A 17,942-nucleotide genomic window follows, 5' to 3' on the forward strand; every position below is an offset into this window, starting at 1 on the left:
ATTTCCCTCTTTCTTTTTACTATACTGTTCATTCTGTGATCCGTCCTCAAACAAGTAAACAAGGGGAGTTACGCTGATTTATTTTTGTTCCTCGTTCCTCCTGGTAACTTTATCTTTCATCTGTTTCTCGGTACGTTTCCTCTATCCCCTACATTCCTCGCTGTCAGCAGGCAAAACAATAGCTGATGAGTCTGAAAGATAAGTCATGTAGGACACATGTCATTTAAAGTCATGTCTTCGTCTTAGCGGCCCTTTAGCTGTTACAGTTGGAGGTTTGTTATCATTGTCACTTTACAGCACCGGTAGCTCCAGCTGGTTTGGATACGGTTGGATGATAAAGCAGACAGAGCAGAGTGGAGGCTGAACACGCTACTTAGAAAACGCACACAGCCACCCTGCAAAGTGTATTTAACAGCTAATGTTGGTTTTCTTTTAAAGTAAAATAGAATTTGACTGTTTTTAGAGAATCTTGATGGGATTTGAGGAGCATTTCGGGCTGCAGGCTTGTGGATTATCTCCAGCAAGCGCAATAATTTGACATGTTTTAAATCCACATTTTGTTGGCGTAAACTCTGCCCTGAGCATTTTGGCCCGCAGAGGAGTCTTTAAGAGGAAGAGAGCAGCGGATCAGGTCGTGCTAAGCTCCACGAAATGTCACTTACGCCTAATCGAACCTGTTCACCAAGAATGTCGTGCAGGAAGTCATGTGTTTGGGTGTGTGTGTGTGCAGAGCGGAGAGAGAGGGAGGAACAGTTAGATGATAAGGTGTGAGTTTGAATTTCTCCTGTAGGCTGTTTCAGTGGGAATGTGAGAGCTCCCAGCGTGGATTTGTAGCGCCGCAAGATGCTAAAGTTGAAGAAAAAGAAGAGCTGAATTTTTAAATTTCTTCTTGCAGGTAAATGTTTCTGCCTTTAAAGTGATTTTTTGTCATTTCTCAAGTAGAAACCAGCAACAGAATCTCTACACAGCCACAAAGTAGAGTTCTGTTTTCACGCTACACTCTTTTAGAACAAGTAATAACCAAATTGCTGTATTTGTTTTAATAGGAACACTGCTTTATAGATTTTTCTTGCAGCGTTCATCATGTTTTTGCATAAAGTGTGAGAGACACAGGTGTCATTTGACTAAACCGTTGTTGATAGGAGATTATCGTGTCTTTACAGCCGAGACACAGCTGTAGTATTTTTCTATATGTGAACAATTATTCAAGTCATATGTGACCTGTTCATCAATATGTGCTGATTTGGTGCTTGTCTGGGCTCTTTTTTAGGTATACAGGTGTGTTACTTTTAAGGTATTTCTACAGAGTTTGTAAAGTTGTTCAGCTTGTTTGGGTTTTTTTTTTTTAAGACTTTACCAGATTCAGAAAAAGTACCACACAATACTACAATAAAGTGCCAAATCCAAGGTTTACATCAGTACACTACAGAAAAAACTGTGTAGGAGATTCGACTCTTTGAGCATATAAAGCCCAAAGTTTAGTGGTTCAAAAGGGGACAAACACTAAAAAATGAGAATAACTGATATTTAATGAGACTTAGTGGAAAATCAGTCAGTGACAGAAGTTTTTAACTGTTGATGCTCTCGTGGGTTTTTACCACAAACACCTTCAGCTCTTCTGGTTTGGTCTTCAGCACTTGGAATGCAGCTCAGTCAGTCAGATTGAGATCAGCCAGACAACAATATTCCACGTCTTTAACTTCAGAAGCTTTTGTCTGATGTTGATTGTATGCCGAATGTCCGTCTGTCATTTCCATCTTTCTGATGAAGGTTTATTTGTCTTTCATATCTCTACGGTGCTTTGTTCTGAAAACCAGTTCTTTCTGTGTTTTTATAAATTGCCAACGTTTGTTTCTGTTTTGTCATTTACTAAAAACATGTTCAGTTATTTTTTCTTTGAGCCAAATTGCCCACAGTGTTAATCAACTTGAAGCAGACACTTGGGGACTTAATGTAGTATTTATCATTTTATTACAAATTGAATCTGCTGAGGAACAAAAACAAATCATGTGCAACTTTTCACTGATTGGTTTTTACTCAAAGCCCAAAAACAACATTTATACAATTTGTTGAAGATAGAAAGTTTTATTTGATCTCTTTTTTTTTTTTCTGTGTGACTGACACCAACTGAAGACAAGTCCGTGCTTCATCTTGATATAAAAGCATCATTATCATTCATTTTACTACAGTGATGTCTTCAGTGACAGAGGCCTGTGGCTACTAATGCTAACACTGTCTACCAGTCTGCCATATAGTACTTTAACTGTGTTTTAATTTCTATCACAGAGTATTCATTTGTATTATTGTATCAGAACTAATTGGACAGTTGGCAAGGTAAGGCAGGTTGATCTGTACAATTTGTACCGAAGGTAATTCAAAGTGCTTCACACAAAGCTGTAAGAAGACACATAAAATCAATTCAAAGACATAAACACAATTTTTAGTTAATTACATTAAAAGCAAAGAGGCAGATCAAATCAGTCCATAGCAACATAAATATAAACATTAATTAGAAGAGTACAGATAAAATACTTTCAGCTGTCATATGCACTAGGAGTCTACAGAACACAAAAATCACGGTTCGGTTCGGTTCTTAGTTAACGGGAACATTTTTTCTAAAATAACCCTGCTCATAATTAATCCAAAACATTTGTTTATTGTATTAAACCAAAAAGCTGTTATCAGCTCAGTAAATCAAATTAAATGTACAATATATACAAATGTAACAGAAATACTGCTGCATCGTTCTCAATATCAAATAAAGAAAATATAATAAATAAAAGTACAAGTGTAGCATTAACAATTCCACCTTATTGTTCTGCTGTAAATATAACTGAATTACTTTTCTTGTATAAAAAAGGAAGACACTGCTGCAAACAACCACGTTCAGCCATAAATATAAAAAATAAATATTTTTCAAATAAATTAAGGAAGTATTATGCAGCCAGATGTGAGCTTGTGTGCTGTTCATAACTGGGGTGAGTTTGTACAACATGGTTAATAACTAGAAGAGCACTCTGAGGGCGCAGAGCTCCGCCCAGCAGCTCATTTCCACCAGATTGTGATTTCCAGCAAGTCCGGCATTCATTTGATCTACACTATTAGATTCATGGACAATCAGAACATAGCTTTAGCATTTGAATTAACATTGATATCATCATAACAAGCTGACGGAGTGATGAACGTTCGTTCTGTACTCTCAAACATCTTCCACACTTATTTCTGCAGTTACTTACTAGCTTTAATCTGTTAGCTAACGCTGTGCTAGGTTAGCATAACTACAGCGATGTTATTGCTAACACAGGGAGTAGCTGAAGCTAGGTTAGCACAACTTTAGCAATGCAAGGTAAATGAAAAGCATGACGGACGTCAGTCGTCCTGACTCAAAGAGAGTTAAAGTGAAACAGGAGACATGTTGAGCCATTGTCAATGTCACAAGGTGGTTCTGAACTTAGCTATCAGTAGCTCCGCTCAGCCCACTCCTGTGATGCTGCCTGGCTGTAGCTTCCTCATGTACTACTGAGAAGACAGCGGTGAGGACTGAGGACTGAATGTAGTCAGAGCTCCAGCCCAGCAGGCAGCTACGCTTGGATGCTACCTTTTCAAATGAGTGTGTAAGTCTGACGTGTTGCCGGATGCATAGTTGAGGACCGCTTCACAATGTGGACATCCGGCTTTCATCTTGTGGACTTGTTTTTCTCCTTTTTCGGACTTCACCAGGAATCCGAAGGGATCCCAAACGGGTGATTTTGATGCCACCGGAGCGTCTTCCAGCTCTGGCTTGTTGTTGTTGTTAGCATTAGCCGTCCCATTCGCTAGCCATACAGACCAGGCTTATAAGGAAGCTCCGACAGGAGTATAAACGGTCCGTCACATCCTGTGGTCCACCGGAAACTCCTACTTGTTTTTAGCTCCGCAATACCGCGCAACTGTGAGCTAGTTCAATGTCAAAATACAGTGAAAATGTCCTTCTGTTTCAAAGTCTGATCTGTTGTTTGTCCAAAACCAAATATTTTCTGTTTGTGATCAGATAAAACAGAGAAGCAAGTCCCACGTTTGTAGACTGATCACCTACTGGTTGACTAACGTGACTAATCAACTGCTTATTTTAACAGTATTTACTTTGATTGGAAGTAGGACTAAATGTGTCACCTATTAGCTGCACACTCCTGTTAGTGACCAAATACTGTGGTTAGCTAACAAGAAGAAAACATGTGTTGCTCATAATAATGTTGTTTAAACTTTTAACTTGTCCATGAAGCCACGCTGAAACTCCTGTGGTCCTCACATGTTCTGTGTTCCTGCATTTCAGAGCCACATGGATGCTGAGCGTCATGGTGACCATCATAGACTATCCGGCTCCCGTGGAGCTGATTTCATCCGCTGGAGAGCTGAAGATGCCGTTCTCAGACGCTGTCAAGTACAGCATCCTGGGCATCTCAGTCACCCTCCTGCTGCTGGCACTGGCCATCCTGGCCTGGCAGATCTTCAGATGCTGCACAAAGACACACAATACGTACAGCCAGCAAGATACAGGTAAGTAGGGGTTAGAGTAAGCTGCCAAACACTGATGAGGCTGGGTGTATGAGACAAATTATCAAATCTGATGTGTGATTTTTTTCCCCCCTCTAGTGAGCAGTAACCTGCTTTACACAGATGAAAAGCCGACAACTGCAGGAAACTACTCAGGAGCTCCGAGTACTAGGGTAAGAGGAGAAGCAGAATAAATCCAGCTTAGTAAAGCCATAGATGAGGTTAAGTGTAAGTCATGGGTTTAAAACTTAACTGAAGTCTTTCAGTCGATACTCAGGGGACAGTCTGGTGTGTGTCTGAAAGAGGTGAATCTGAATTATGAAATGCACCTCTGAAAAAGCTCGAGTAGTCACTTACTAATTCCACTTTCTGCTTTAATCATTCAGCAACCCGGTACGAGCATGAGAACTTCAAAATCATGCAGCTCAAATGTTATGTGTCGGTAATGATCTCTTTATATGCATGACTAGGTTGTTATGCAGAGTTGTGAAATAGCACAGAACAGTTTTGTGTGTGACAGCTGCAAACAAAACAAATACCCAAAGGGCTCTTAGTGAAAAATGTAAACGTCTTTGGGGTGTGATCACAACTGGACTTAAAAATGAGTATAAAAAAAACGTTTTCATCCATCTTGGAAGTGTTTCCTTATCGCTTTACAACATTTCAAAAAATCACAAAAAAGACTATTTTATGTCAAAGTGAAACTGGTTTCTTCGATGTGATGTCAATTGATTAAAAAAATAAAATGCGAAACAACTCTTCACCCCTTAAACTGACTCGCATAATTCAACACAGTGCAGCAAATTGGTTCTAGCAGTTGCTGATGGTTTTCATTTTGACGTGAAAGAGTCTTGTTCTGGTGTGAATGCGAGTGTGCTTGGTTGTCTGTCTCTAAGTGTAGCCCTGTGATAGACTGGTGACCTGTCCAGGGTGTCCCCTGCCTTCACCCTGAGTCAGCTGGGATAGACTCCAGCCCCCCATGACCCTAGTGAGGATTAAGCGGTGTATAGATGATGGATGGATGGAGTCTTGTTCTTGTCAAAGGAGCGTAATATATTTTAATGTTAAAAAACAACAAAAGGAGAAAACTTTCAAGGGATTTGAATACTTTTTATAGTAACCGTAAGTACAGCAGGATATCATATAAAAATGAAGAATTTTAATACACTTTTAGACCTTTAGTGTACATTACCAGCTGACATGACTGTTGTTGTTGTTTTTTTTTAACAGCATGGTTATTATATCTGTGATAGTCAGGTTAGTAAACCACAGGCTGGGCGAGGCATTTGTGTTGTTGTTAGGCTCTTGCATGGGAAACGATGTTTGAGAACTTGGACGCCGTCTGTTTGGATAGTGTACTGTTTGCTTCCCATCACATGAGTGTCAGTGAAAGTTCTGCTGATTTTTTTAACCAGTTAACAGAATAAATTGTGGCTTAAAAAAAAAAGAGGTTATGACAGAAGTGTAGGGTTAAAGGTTGAGCTGAGTTATAACACAAGCTACAGCTTTCACTTCTGCTGCTGTTATCACCATCAGTACGTTTTTGATTCATTTTTTATTTCATGTTGATTGTAAAATACATGTTTTGTATTTGGGTATTTTTTTTATTCAGACCATGTAGCCTGTGAAGATGCACCACACAGGCAGAACCGTCTGTATACTTAAAGATCCCTGAGCATGCTTGTTCAAACAAAGCGAGAGCCAGAAACCAAATATAAGCTGGAGGTGCTGGTGTCATTAATACACCGCTGATGGAAACTGTGCGATCTGCAGGTGGAGGACGTCAACACCGAGGCCCACAGGCTGAGCCGATGTCTGTCTCAGGCCTCGTTTCCGCCCTCCAGCCAGAGAGACGAGGACATGGGAGAGCAGGAAAGCATTACAAAGGTAGCAGAGATCTTTGTGTAAATAAAAAGCAGCGCGCAGGTTGACGGCTGCAGTGAATTCATAGTTTTCCACTGTCTGACTGCTGGTTACTGCTCAGTATTTGTGCTCATATTTTAACAAAAATGTGTGAAAATCCTTCCTTTGATCTTTGCATATTGAGATTTACAGACATGTATCACTGATTGCACATTTTAGGGAAAAGACAGCATCAGCATTTCATGTCTTTCACAACATATCTTCATTTACCAGGTTGACGGAGTGCTTCGGTTCTCCGTCTACTACGACCAGCTGCAGTCGCGTCTGGTGGTCACCGTGTTACAGGTCGACGGGCTTTTGCAGCACAGCCAGACCTGCAGCCTCCAGCCGTTCGTTAAGCTACGACTCATGTTGGCCGGATCAGCGACAGTGGAGATGGAGGGATTTAAAGACGAGGAGGTAGTTTAGTTTCTTAAAAATGTAAATGTCAGCTTTTGCTGTTCTGTTTTGTTTGCAGCTTGAGCAGATTTTTGGCAAAAAATCTGTCACCTCTGTCGCTCGGTTGGTGCAGTGTGTTAGTTCTAAAAGGTAGAAAAGTGCTGTTGATGGTGTACTGCTGTGATCCTCTCAGGGTGAAGAGACGCCGCCCGTTGTGTGGACGGTGCTGCAGGAGTGGAGGACTCGCATTGTGAAAGGCAGCTGCAGCCCTTTATATGGAGACCAGTTCAGCTGTATTCTGCAGGAGGATGAGCTTCATCACGTCAACCTCAGGATGGAGGTCACTGCCCAGCTAGGATTTCTATGTTCCATAAACATCCTGCAAAAGTTCTACTAATGTTTAAAGCGAGAAGTTTGCTTTTAGTTCCCAGAATGTTTTTCTTAGGCAGAAAAATGTTCTAAAAAAAATGCTTGGCGGTAAGATTGTTAGACTGTTGTGCTCTAATGGTCTAAAAACTGAATGTTGCACTGAGAACATTCCTCTTTTGTTGTCATGTGACACTGTGGAACGTTGAGGGAACATTTTATAGATGCTATAATGTGGGACCTCAACAACATTCCTAGAACATTGCAGGCAGAACATTCCACATTTTATAATATCTGACCTTACAGGAAAGCTTTATAAAGAACACTCTGTCATCTTAGATCTCGATAACACCTTAAAAATATTTTAGGAGAACATACTTCCTTTGTTATTGTTGAACTATTTCACACACACACACACAAAAAAAAATTATAATGTCTTCTCTCAACAAAAAGACAAAATGTTCTAGCTTTACTACGTCACATTGCTAAAACTGTTCTGTCATCTGGGGTCTCAATAACATCTGAAAAACATTATTTTTAATGTTGGTTTGAGAACATTCTTCCCTTGTCATCATGAAACATAGTGAGAATGCTTTACAGAAGAACATTCTGAACAGCATCCCAAAAATATCCCGAGGACATGGCAGGCAGAACGTTCTAACTATAGGAACGTCCTATAAAGAATGTTCTGTCATCTGAGATCTCGATAGCATATGGAAAATGTATTTTGAACGTCCTTCCCTTGTTATTACTGGGGAAAAGGTTTTCTAGAAGGACCTTTCTATAATGTGTTCCTAAACAACAACCCCAAAACATCCACAGAACATTGCAGACAGAATGTTCTACCTTTGGTAATGCGTCACATTACAGGAAAGTCTTATAAAAATCATGTTAGTCCTCGATAACATCTGGAAAACATTTTTTGAATGTTGGTTTGACAACGTTCCTCCTTTGTTATCATGTCACATTGTGGGAACATTTTATCGATTCCGTAATGTGTTCCCTCAACAACATCCGCAAAACATTCTCAGAACATTGCAGGCAGAATGTTCCACCTTTGTTAATATATTGCATGACTGGAACGTCTTATAAAGAACGTTCTGGTATTTAAGATCTCTCTCTCTCTCTCTCAATAACATCTTGAAAAGGTTTTTTTTAATGTTGTATTGAGAACATACTTCTTTTGTCATTATACGAGGGAAGGTTTTATAAAGGAAAGTTCTATAATGAGTTCTCTCAACAAAGGGAACAAATGTTTCAGCTTTAATATATCACATTACAGAAACGTTATGAAACGTTCTGTATGAAAAAATGATTTGTGCTCTGAGGCCTCAGTAACATCTGGAAAACATTTCTGAATGTTGGTTTAAGAGCGTTCTTCCATTGTTATCATGGAACATAAAACGTTCTAAATGTGTTCTTCCTCAACAACATCACCAAAACAACCTCATAATATTGCAGACAGAACGTTCTGCTTTTGGTATTGTATCACATTATGGGAACGTCTTGTAAAAATTACATCGATAACATCTGGAAATCTTTTTTTTCTAATGTTGGTTTGAGAACGTAACTCTTTTGTCATCATGGAACATCATCTGTGTTTCTGACAACACCCACTGAATGTTGACATTAAAACATTATATTAGCTTCACAGGAACATTACTGGAAACGAATATATTCTGAAATTGTTCTTTCCTTTTAAAAATGATTAGAACTTCTAGGTGATGTTGGGAACGTTCTCTGCCAGCTCGGATCTCGTTTTCTCAGTATCTCTAAAGTCTTGTTTGATCAATCAGACTCATGAGGTGTGACTTATTTATCTGAAACACATGCATGACTGCAATAAATAAAAATGCACACAGGTTGCATCTTAGTTGTCAAGTTGTACCTTCAGAAGCCTTTAAAGCCAGAAGTAGTGCAGTCATTCAGGCCTTGCAGTACACACAGTGTGTTAAGATACAAACAGGAGATTTTAGAATCCACTCATGAGGGGAAAATCATTGTACTGTATGTACTGGGTGCTTCTGTAAGCCTGTCCTGTGTCTGTTTATGTCGCAGGTGAAGGACTTTGATAAGTTCTCCAGACACACAGTGTTGGGGGAGGTGAGGCTTCCTCTCAGGCAGCTCAACATCTTTTACCCACTGGAGCTACAAGAGGAGCTGCAGATACCCCAGAAGGTAAAACATGTAAATGTTATTCCTCGACTTTCAGCTAAGATGAAATAAGGGACGCTTCTGAAAAATGTAATGTAGAATATTTTAACATAATTATAAAACTGAAAAAAAAAACATAGTAATGTGCAGAAATTTCTCACATGTCCTGTAGTCATCCAAACATATGTACATTTAGCAAACTCAGCCACAGCTATAATTAATCATAATGAAAAAAACTATGTGGGCTAAGGAAGTGATTTTTAAGTATTGACTGGCTAATTGGAAAAATTAGAGAGTGCATAAATGTAAATAGTTATTCAAATGATGTTTACAGAGACAACATATAGGTCAACATACGTACTGGAAGAGATCATTTGGTGTAATGATGCTACTGTACACTCACCAAGCACTTTATTTTATTCTCATGCAGACGAGCAAACATTTTCAGTTTTAGTGCTAATTCTGCTTTAGGTTTAGAATTGATCATGTTCCTAATAGGGCTGCAAGGTGGCTCGGTGGTTAGCACCGTTGCCTTGCAGCAAGAAGGTCGCCGTTTCGCATCCCGGTGCCCCCACCGCGTGGAATTTGCATGTTCTCCCCGTGCAGCGGGGGCTATTGCTTGAATATTTTTGCTACTTTGGCTTATAAACACTCTAATTCAGCTGATGTTTCAACACTGATCAATTGAATCTACTGTAAATTTCTCCAGCAATCTGTGATTAAGAGACATTTTTCTAGCTCAAAATAATTTTATCTTATCTGTCAACCTTATCTATGTTGACAGTGTATATAAATTAATTTATGCTGACGTGTTTGTCGTCTGCAGGGGTACAAAGGAACTAAGCACATTCACTCAAATACTGTACTTTATTACAGTTTTGAGGTCCTTTATGGTACTTAATACTTCCACTCCACTACATTTCCATTATGTTTAAATGACCACTTTCATTATGAGGATTTTACTTAATGGATAATCTTTTAAAATCGTCCTACCTCACAGTTGGTGGTTTTCAGATTTTGTGGCTTTTGATATCTCACAAAAAGTGAGTTGTTGTTTTTTTTTCCCCTCTCAACTTCTCACATGGTTTGATGTCAATAAATCTTTAATTATCCAATATCTCACCAACAATCAAAGATGAGAGAAAAAAGTTCACAAGATTGGTGCATCACAGCAGATTTTTTTCTCTCTTCTTTCCTCTTCCATTAATTTTCCATTTATCTGCTGTACCTGTGGATAAAACTGGGTATGAAGTAGTTTAAACAGCAGCTACACAGAAAAATTTGAGTTGTCAGACCAACTCTTTTGCTTCAACTGGTAACAAGAAACATCAGAACCACTGTTTTGAGTTGGACTTACTTTGATTCTTCTCAAATGAACAGTTTGCATTTTTGCAGCTTTATTCTAAGAAAAGTCAAGCTGAAGTTTCCACATTTTTCCAAAGCAAGTTTTTCTTCTGTCCAAACCTAAAATGTAGAACATGATTTTGTCATTAGACTTTATGTTCTTTGATTTTCTTTTCTCTGTAATCCTACTCAACGAAAACAATAGCTGAGATACTGCTGAAAATTTTGAAGAAACATTGTGATATCAGACACACAGCACAAACGCTGAAGTGAAGCAATGTTTTACACTTTTCCAGAAAATAAAATAGAAGTTTAAAGGGATGGAGTGTAATCTCAAGTTAATAGGATCCAAAAAAATACCCAACAGGGATAATCAAAGCTGAAAGATGAACGAGATTCATTCAAAACAATATTTCAGTTTCAACTCAAATACACTTTTTTACGGTGTACACCAGTAGCATGTGGTTTACACACTGATGCTTCACCTCTAATAATCTAATGATGTCATATCTGATAATTAATCAGTCGAAAGAACCAAACCAGGAGTTGTACTTTAACCACATTTTGCTGCTAATATTTACGTACTTTAACCTATTTCGGACTTTTCGTGCTCTAGTTTTACCTTTGCTGAAGTATTTTGGTACTTAAGTAAAGATAGGAATGCTTCTTCCACCACCCATCCTCTCACTGTCTGCTCAGGATCTTGTCGGAGAGGTGCTGCTGTCCTTGAAGTTTCTTCCCACTTCTCAGAGGCTTGAGGTCGGTCTGCTTAAGGTCAGGACGGTCCTCACTGAGATGTGCTCAGATGCAGGTAAACAACAAATGCCTTCACAAAAATAAAGCATGCACACACAGTTAGAAGTTCGTCTCATCCGCATGTGTGTCCTGCAGCCCTGTATGCCAGGATCAGCGTCCAGTGCAACCAGTGCAAGCTGAGGTACCAGAAAACCTCTGCAGTGGCTCGCTGTCTGGTGACTGTCTTCAATGAGGTCCTCATGTTCTCCCTGCCACAGTTTCCTGTGGAGCAGTGCAGGATTTTGGTGTCTGTGTATGAGACTCACGCAGCGAGGAAATCAACCAAACATCTGATCGGACAGCTCAGTGTGGGGAAGGACAGGAGCAAAGAGGACGAGCACTGGACCTCGATGATGCGCTCAGTTCGCCAGCCAGTAGCGGAGTGGCACAGCCTGCTGATCTGACTTACAGCTCTCATGAACCAGATCTCGTGCACTTTGTGGATTTTTGTCGACTACACGGTTGAAATGAGGTCTTCATGCTCCTGCCTAAACAGCAAATTCATCTGAAACCTCATGGTACCCGGTCTACTTGTTCACCTACATCTCTTCGAGTTCTGCTTTTAGCTCCAGCTTTATCATATAGAAAGAGTTTAAAAGATTAGAACTAGCACTCCTTGCTTGTTAGGTTTTGCACTTTGTAAGGTCACTTACTGAATAACTGTATTTTTGTGTTACCATTGAATCTATCTGTAAGCGTTGCTGTTCTTTTGTCCTTGTTTTAACTGTTCATTCTGCATTATTAAATCTTTATGTTGCAACTCTGAGTAAATTCAGTGTTTCTTTGTAAATAAGGAGAAGCTTACGGTTTATATGATGGACAGACCATATATTTTTAAAGGCTATGCAACATAAATGAGGCAAAATAACTCAATCTTCGTGCCTCCTCTTTTCAACTTACTTGTGGTAGTCGGTAGCAATGCTCAACTTTCTCAACTTCTCAGGAGTGTCCAGCTTACGCTTATAGAGTCAATATTAATATCTAATATTTAGATGTTTAGTTTTAGGTTAAAACTGGTTGGCTGCACCACTCTGATTTTGATGACAGGCCTCTGTGTCTATCGGCCAGTTTAACAGTTTGTTTAACCCTGAGAGTAGTATTTCTTGAGTCATGTGTGAGTTTTGTCCATGAGCAGTCAATACCTGAACCACTTAGTGAGGACTGGAACTTAATATGATGATGGCTATTGTTGTAAAAATGTGTAATTAGTTGCATTTTCCATAATCTAATCATTTGGTGTATTGAAGCTTGATACCTATTTAAACAAAAATAAATTTCCATTACAAGACAGAATCCAAATGTTTGATTAAAAAATAATAAAAATAAATAAAAACAGTTTAATATATATATATATATATATATATTTCTATTTTTATTTTAACTGTACACAATGAATCCGAAGATTTAAATAAATCAATAAAAGGTAACTTTTTCTTAACAAATTGCATCATAAGTTTGATGTAAGGCAATATTTTTCTGCTCAACAACAATAATTAGACTACATGCTAGATTTAATGATGGCATCTCAGAAAGATGAAAAAGCAGGATAGGTATAGCTATTTGCAGAAATAAAAAAAAAAAACACTTTTTGTTTTTGGAACAATTATATGAATAGTAATTACAAACTTACATTTGGTTTTTGGGAATGCATTAAAGGCCACTGTGGGCCTTTTTCTTTAAAATAGAGTCTCACTGCGGTCACTATTTAGGTATCAGTGTTATATCTATTCAAACTAGTAAATCTTCACAAATATATGTGCATGAAAACAACAAATGTTGGCAAAAGTGTTGTGCATGCTGATCACAACATTATAAATGGTGTTTATGTGGCCTGAACCAATGTAGTACTGCGGGGGTGCGCCATCTGTTGTGCGCATGCGTAACCGTTTAAACACCGGCGACAACTGACGGCCAAAATTCATTTTTTCAAAGGTAAGAAAAAAACTCACAAAAGTAGCCTGTAAAATTGAAGTCAGGTGTGATAATTTGTCTATTTAGTTATGTGCTGTATATATATATATATATATATATATTTTTGTGACCGTTCAGTTTTTCTTTTCTTCATTTAGCTAAACAGCTAATTTAGTAGCTTCACTGTAGTACAATTAGCATAGCAGTTAGCTCGCAGATAGCATATACTGTTCGCGCTGTGCGTGCTTGTCAAGTTAAACCCCTATAGTTATGTATATAGCACATTTTAAACAGCAAAAGTGCTTTTCAATGAAATAAATAGAAATTTTCTTCATGTTTGTTTTGTTTTAGTTGATGTTAGTAATGTTTTGCAATATTAGCAGTGCTTTTCAATATAATATCACAGGTGTTCCTGATTTAATATAGCACTCAAAACATCTACTCCATTCATGCACAAGATGGCACTATAGCAGGGAACAATCACAGGACCTACCTATCTCACTTAACTGTGGTGTTGCCAGTTTTTCCACTCTTCTGGTGAACTACAGTGGTGACATTGCCACTGGACTGGTTAATAGTGAGTGCTGATATAGACTGACTTCAAGTTTTTGAAATGGTATATGTACATTGTAGACATGCAGCCCTTCGTATGTCTATTGGGGCTTTTGCAAAATTCCTGAGTGTGTTTATTTTCTGAATAATTTTTTTATAAAGAAACGTCCTGTCAAAAAATCTTTCCTATCTTTTTGTATTCTGTAACTGGCTACATCTTGTTCAGGGCCATTAGCAAGGGCTCAAGGTTTTATGCTCAGATGCCAGAGTATATTGTGCTGTTAAATTTTTTAGGAATTGTCTCTGGTCTCCAAAGCTTCGAACTGAGAATTCATGTTTAATTGCTAAAAGGATCATCATTCATTTGTGAACAGGAGTTATTGTGACATCATTTAGTTTTTCTATCCAACCAGTTTCTCGGACTTCTCCTCTGAAGTGGTCCTGACAGCAGCATGCTTCAATAAATATTGTTCAGCATTTTCATAACCGTATCTTCTATTTACTCTCTCTCAGAGGACACAATGTAATAAAAATATGACAGACAGCCAAATAAATTCAAAAATACTTTATTGTGGTATTTTCTACATCATATTATATGATTAGAAATAGACCCTTGGTTCGAGTACATTACTCAGCTGCATCTTTGCCCTGTAAAACAAAGAAATAATAAAATAAGTACAAGCCTATATATATGTCACATTCTGCATGCATATAGACATTTTATCTTTAGTCAGTTTTATGAAGCATAAGACAAGAATGTATGTTTTTAGTAATGAATTAGTAACTATCTGAATGTCAGTCACTATTTACCTTGCCAGAGTCGCGGCTCTTAGCTCTGAGCTTGTTGACCTGGGACTCAGCAATGTCAGCGCGCTCCTCAGCCTCCTCCAGCTCATGCTGGATCTTCCTGCACTTGGACAGGTGAACATTGGCCTGCTCCTCCTGGAATTCAAGATACAGTAAAATGTTTAGTCCCATATGTTTACCATATGTGATATAACAGTATGAAGTGCTCATTTGTTTTAAACAAATGCTTTTCCTTACCGCTTCCTCAGCCTGCCTCTTGTAGGCCTTGACCTTCAGCTGCAGCTTGTCAACCAGGTCCTGCAGCCTGGTGACGTTCTTCTTGTCCTCCTCAGTCTGGAAGAAGAAACATAGATTGGTTTAGATGTTCGTAATATTCAATATTATATTTATTTGTACTGTACATGCTAGGTGGCCATGTAACTGTACCTGATAGGTGAGCTCCTTCACTCTCCTCTCATATTTGCGGACACCCTTAACAGCATCTGCACCACGTCTCTGCTCATTCTCAACCTCTGTCTCCAGCTCACGCACCTTTTAAAAGAACAGAAAATTCATACATTATGTACAATTCATGTGTTTTCATACAGTTGTTGAACTGCAAAAATCTTATTCTGTTCATCTTACCCTAGACTCGAGTTTCTGGAGCTGCTTCTTGCCACCCTTCATGGCCAGGTTCTCAGCCTCATCCAGGCGGTGCTGCAGGTCCTTGACAGCGACCTCCAGGTTCTTCTTCATCCTCTCCAGGTGAGCGCTAGTGTCCTGCTCCTTCTTCAGCTCCTCAGCCATCATAGCAGCCTGAAAAAAATGATGATTTAATGAGAAATGCTATCACAAATCTCTGCTTAGTTGGCGTATAATAGTAAACAAATGGCATTGTAACCTACATCAGTGATAGCCTTCTTGGCCTTCTCCTCTGCGTTCCTTGCTTCCTGAACAGTGTCATCCACTTCACTCTGGATCTGAACCAGGTCAGCCTCAAGCTTCTTCTTGGTGTTCAGAAGGCTTGTGTTCTGAAAGATTAGAAATTTCTTAAGTTATCTCTTTCCTTCTATAGTGGTTTAGATTTGTGAAACTCTGGAGAAGTGTTTAAAGTCGTGTTCACCTGAGAGTGCAGAAGTCCAACACGCTCACTGGCATCCACCAGCTCCTGCTCAGCGACTTTGCGGCTTCTCTCTGTCTGTTCCAGAGCAGCCCTAAGCTCCTCAATTTCAGCCACCATGAGACCGTTCCTGCGGTCCACCATTGCAGCCTGTTCCTTCAGGTCATCCTGGGCTCTGACAGCATCATCAAGGTGCAGTTGAGCATCCTAGTGTAAAAGAAAAATATTGGTATGAATATCTAAATGTTGGTTTACTTCCTGTCATGCGTGCAAGGACTCTTTGTGCTCTGTATATTACAATACCTTGAGCTGTGCCTGCACATTCCTGAGCTGTTTCTGGGACTCAGCAGCCTGGCGGTTGGCATGGCTCAGCTGAATCTCCATCTCGTTCAGATCTCCCTCCATCTTCTTCTTGATTCTCAGGGCATCGTTCCTGCTCCTCACCTCAGAATCCAGAGTGGACTGCATAGAGTCAACCACCCTCTGGCTGTTCCTCTTGATCTGCTCCATCTCCTCATCTTTCTCTGCCAGCTTCCTGTCAACCTCACCCTTAATCTGGTTCAGCTCCAGCTGGACACGCAGGATCTTGGACTCCTCATGCTCCAGAGTTCCCTAATGAAATCAAAGAAAAACATACTGACCTCTGTCTTCAAAGCTTTTATTTAATGAATGTTCATGACGAAAAACTGTTTCTTTTAAGAAGATCTCTGTGAAAAAACAGACAAAGGTTTACCTCAGCCTCCTCAAGAGCTGTCTGGATCTCAGACTTCTCTGTCTCCACCTGCTTCTTGGCCTTCTCCAGCTCATGGATGCTCTTGCCAGTCTCACCAATCTGTTCAGTCAGATCAGAGATCTCCTCTGCAGAGAGATGCATGTGTTTAATACTTTAAAGCTCTTAAATGGCAATTGTACTTGGAAATATTTCCTTCAACAAACACATGCATATGTTTTAAAACAACTAACAGCTAGCTGCTGTTGTTAATACAATCTGGTATCAACTCACGCTGCAGGTTCTTGTTTTCACGCTTCATGGTCTCCAGCTGATCCAGAGCTTCCTCATAAGAGTTCTTCATCTTGAACAGCTCAGTGCTGAGAGTACGGGCCTCCTTCTGAGCTCCCTCAAGCTCTGCCTGACCCTCCTCATACTTCTGCTTCCACTCTGCCAGAACCTAAACAACACAGTTTACACAATTATATATACATACATACAAAAATCCTTTTATAGTTACATTGTTTGGTTGCAAAAAGTAAAAGATGTTACCTTGTCAAAGTTCCTCTGCTTCTTGTCCAGGTTGGCAGCCAGCCCATTAGCTCTCTCCACATCAATCATGAGGTCCTCCACCTCACTCTGGAGCCTCTGTTTGGTCTTCTCCAGAGAGGCACACTTGGAATTGACAGCCTCAATCTGCTCCTCAGCCTCCTGGAGGCGCTGAGCCAACTTTTTCCTTTAAAAAAAGTGAGATTTTCTTGTTATTTTATGCTGTAATGCTACACATCTAACCTTTCAGCTGTTTGAATGGTACTCACTTGGATTCCTCAAGCTCCTCTGTGCGCTGGATAGCATCGGTTTCATACTTAGTTCTCCACTGAGCCACCTCACTGTTGGCCTTGGACATTCCGCGCTGCAGCTCAGCCTTGGCCTCCTGCTCCTCCTCAAACTGCTCCCTCAGCAGGTCGCAGTCGTGGCGGGCAGATTGCAGTCCATGGGCAAGAGCGTTCTTGGCCTGGAATTACACAAACAATTGAATGTGCAAAATGCCTAAATCCCCAAGCAATAATGGCAAGACACACTTAAGTTGAAGGTTTCCTACCTTAACCTCCTCTTCAATCTGTCTCTTCAGCTCCTCAATCTGCTGTGTGAAGGCCTGTTTGCCTCTGGTCAGCTGGGAGACAAGAGCCTCCTTCTCCTCAATTTGACGGCCGAACTCACCTGGAGTGAAAATAGTCATCGAACTTGAGTTTTTGTTCACTTCCTCTGTCCCACACTAAAGATCACTGCATGTACACACTATTTTGTACATACCGTTTTCTGTCAGGAGACGAGCTTTCTGTGCACCCACGTCATTCAACTGACGGAGGT

The 17,942-nt window shown here is 39.7% G+C and overlaps 2 protein-coding genes across 2 annotated transcripts; one reads left to right on the forward strand and one right to left on the reverse strand.

The window, feature by feature from the left end:
• The first annotated feature begins 748 nt into the window (after positions 1–748).
• On the forward strand, positions 749–12,259 carry syt19 (synaptotagmin XIX). Its single transcript, XM_008306506.1, has 9 exons — positions 749–895; positions 4,313–4,536; positions 4,633–4,706; positions 6,307–6,420; positions 6,670–6,855; positions 7,028–7,174; positions 9,259–9,378; positions 11,398–11,509; positions 11,590–12,259. Exons 2-9 carry the CDS (start codon positions 4,323–4,325, stop codon positions 11,895–11,897), a joined length of 1,275 nt encoding a protein of 424 aa, XP_008304728.1. The 5' UTR covers positions 749–895; positions 4,313–4,322; the 3' UTR covers positions 11,898–12,259.
• Positions 12,260–14,621: 2,362 nt separating this feature from the next.
• On the reverse strand, positions 14,622–17,572 carry LOC103376141 (myosin heavy chain, fast skeletal muscle-like). Its single transcript, XM_008306507.1, has 11 exons — positions 17,390–17,572; positions 17,124–17,307; positions 16,866–17,031; positions 16,596–16,720; positions 16,166–16,474; positions 15,866–16,069; positions 15,648–15,773; positions 15,388–15,558; positions 15,190–15,294; positions 15,001–15,096; positions 14,622–14,898 (listed from the first exon to the last, which is right to left on the reverse strand). The coding sequence occupies exons 1-11, from the start codon at positions 17,476–17,478 to the stop codon at positions 14,752–14,754; spliced, it is 1,722 nt and encodes a 573-aa protein (XP_008304729.1). The 5' UTR covers positions 17,479–17,572; the 3' UTR covers positions 14,622–14,751.
• Positions 17,573–17,942: the final 370 nt, after the last annotated feature.

This window comes from Stegastes partitus, unplaced genomic scaffold (assembly GCF_000690725.1).
Source record: "Stegastes partitus isolate 25-593 unplaced genomic scaffold, Stegastes_partitus-1.0.2 Scaffold3677, whole genome shotgun sequence".
NCBI lineage: Eukaryota > Metazoa > Chordata > Actinopteri > Pomacentridae > Stegastes > Stegastes partitus.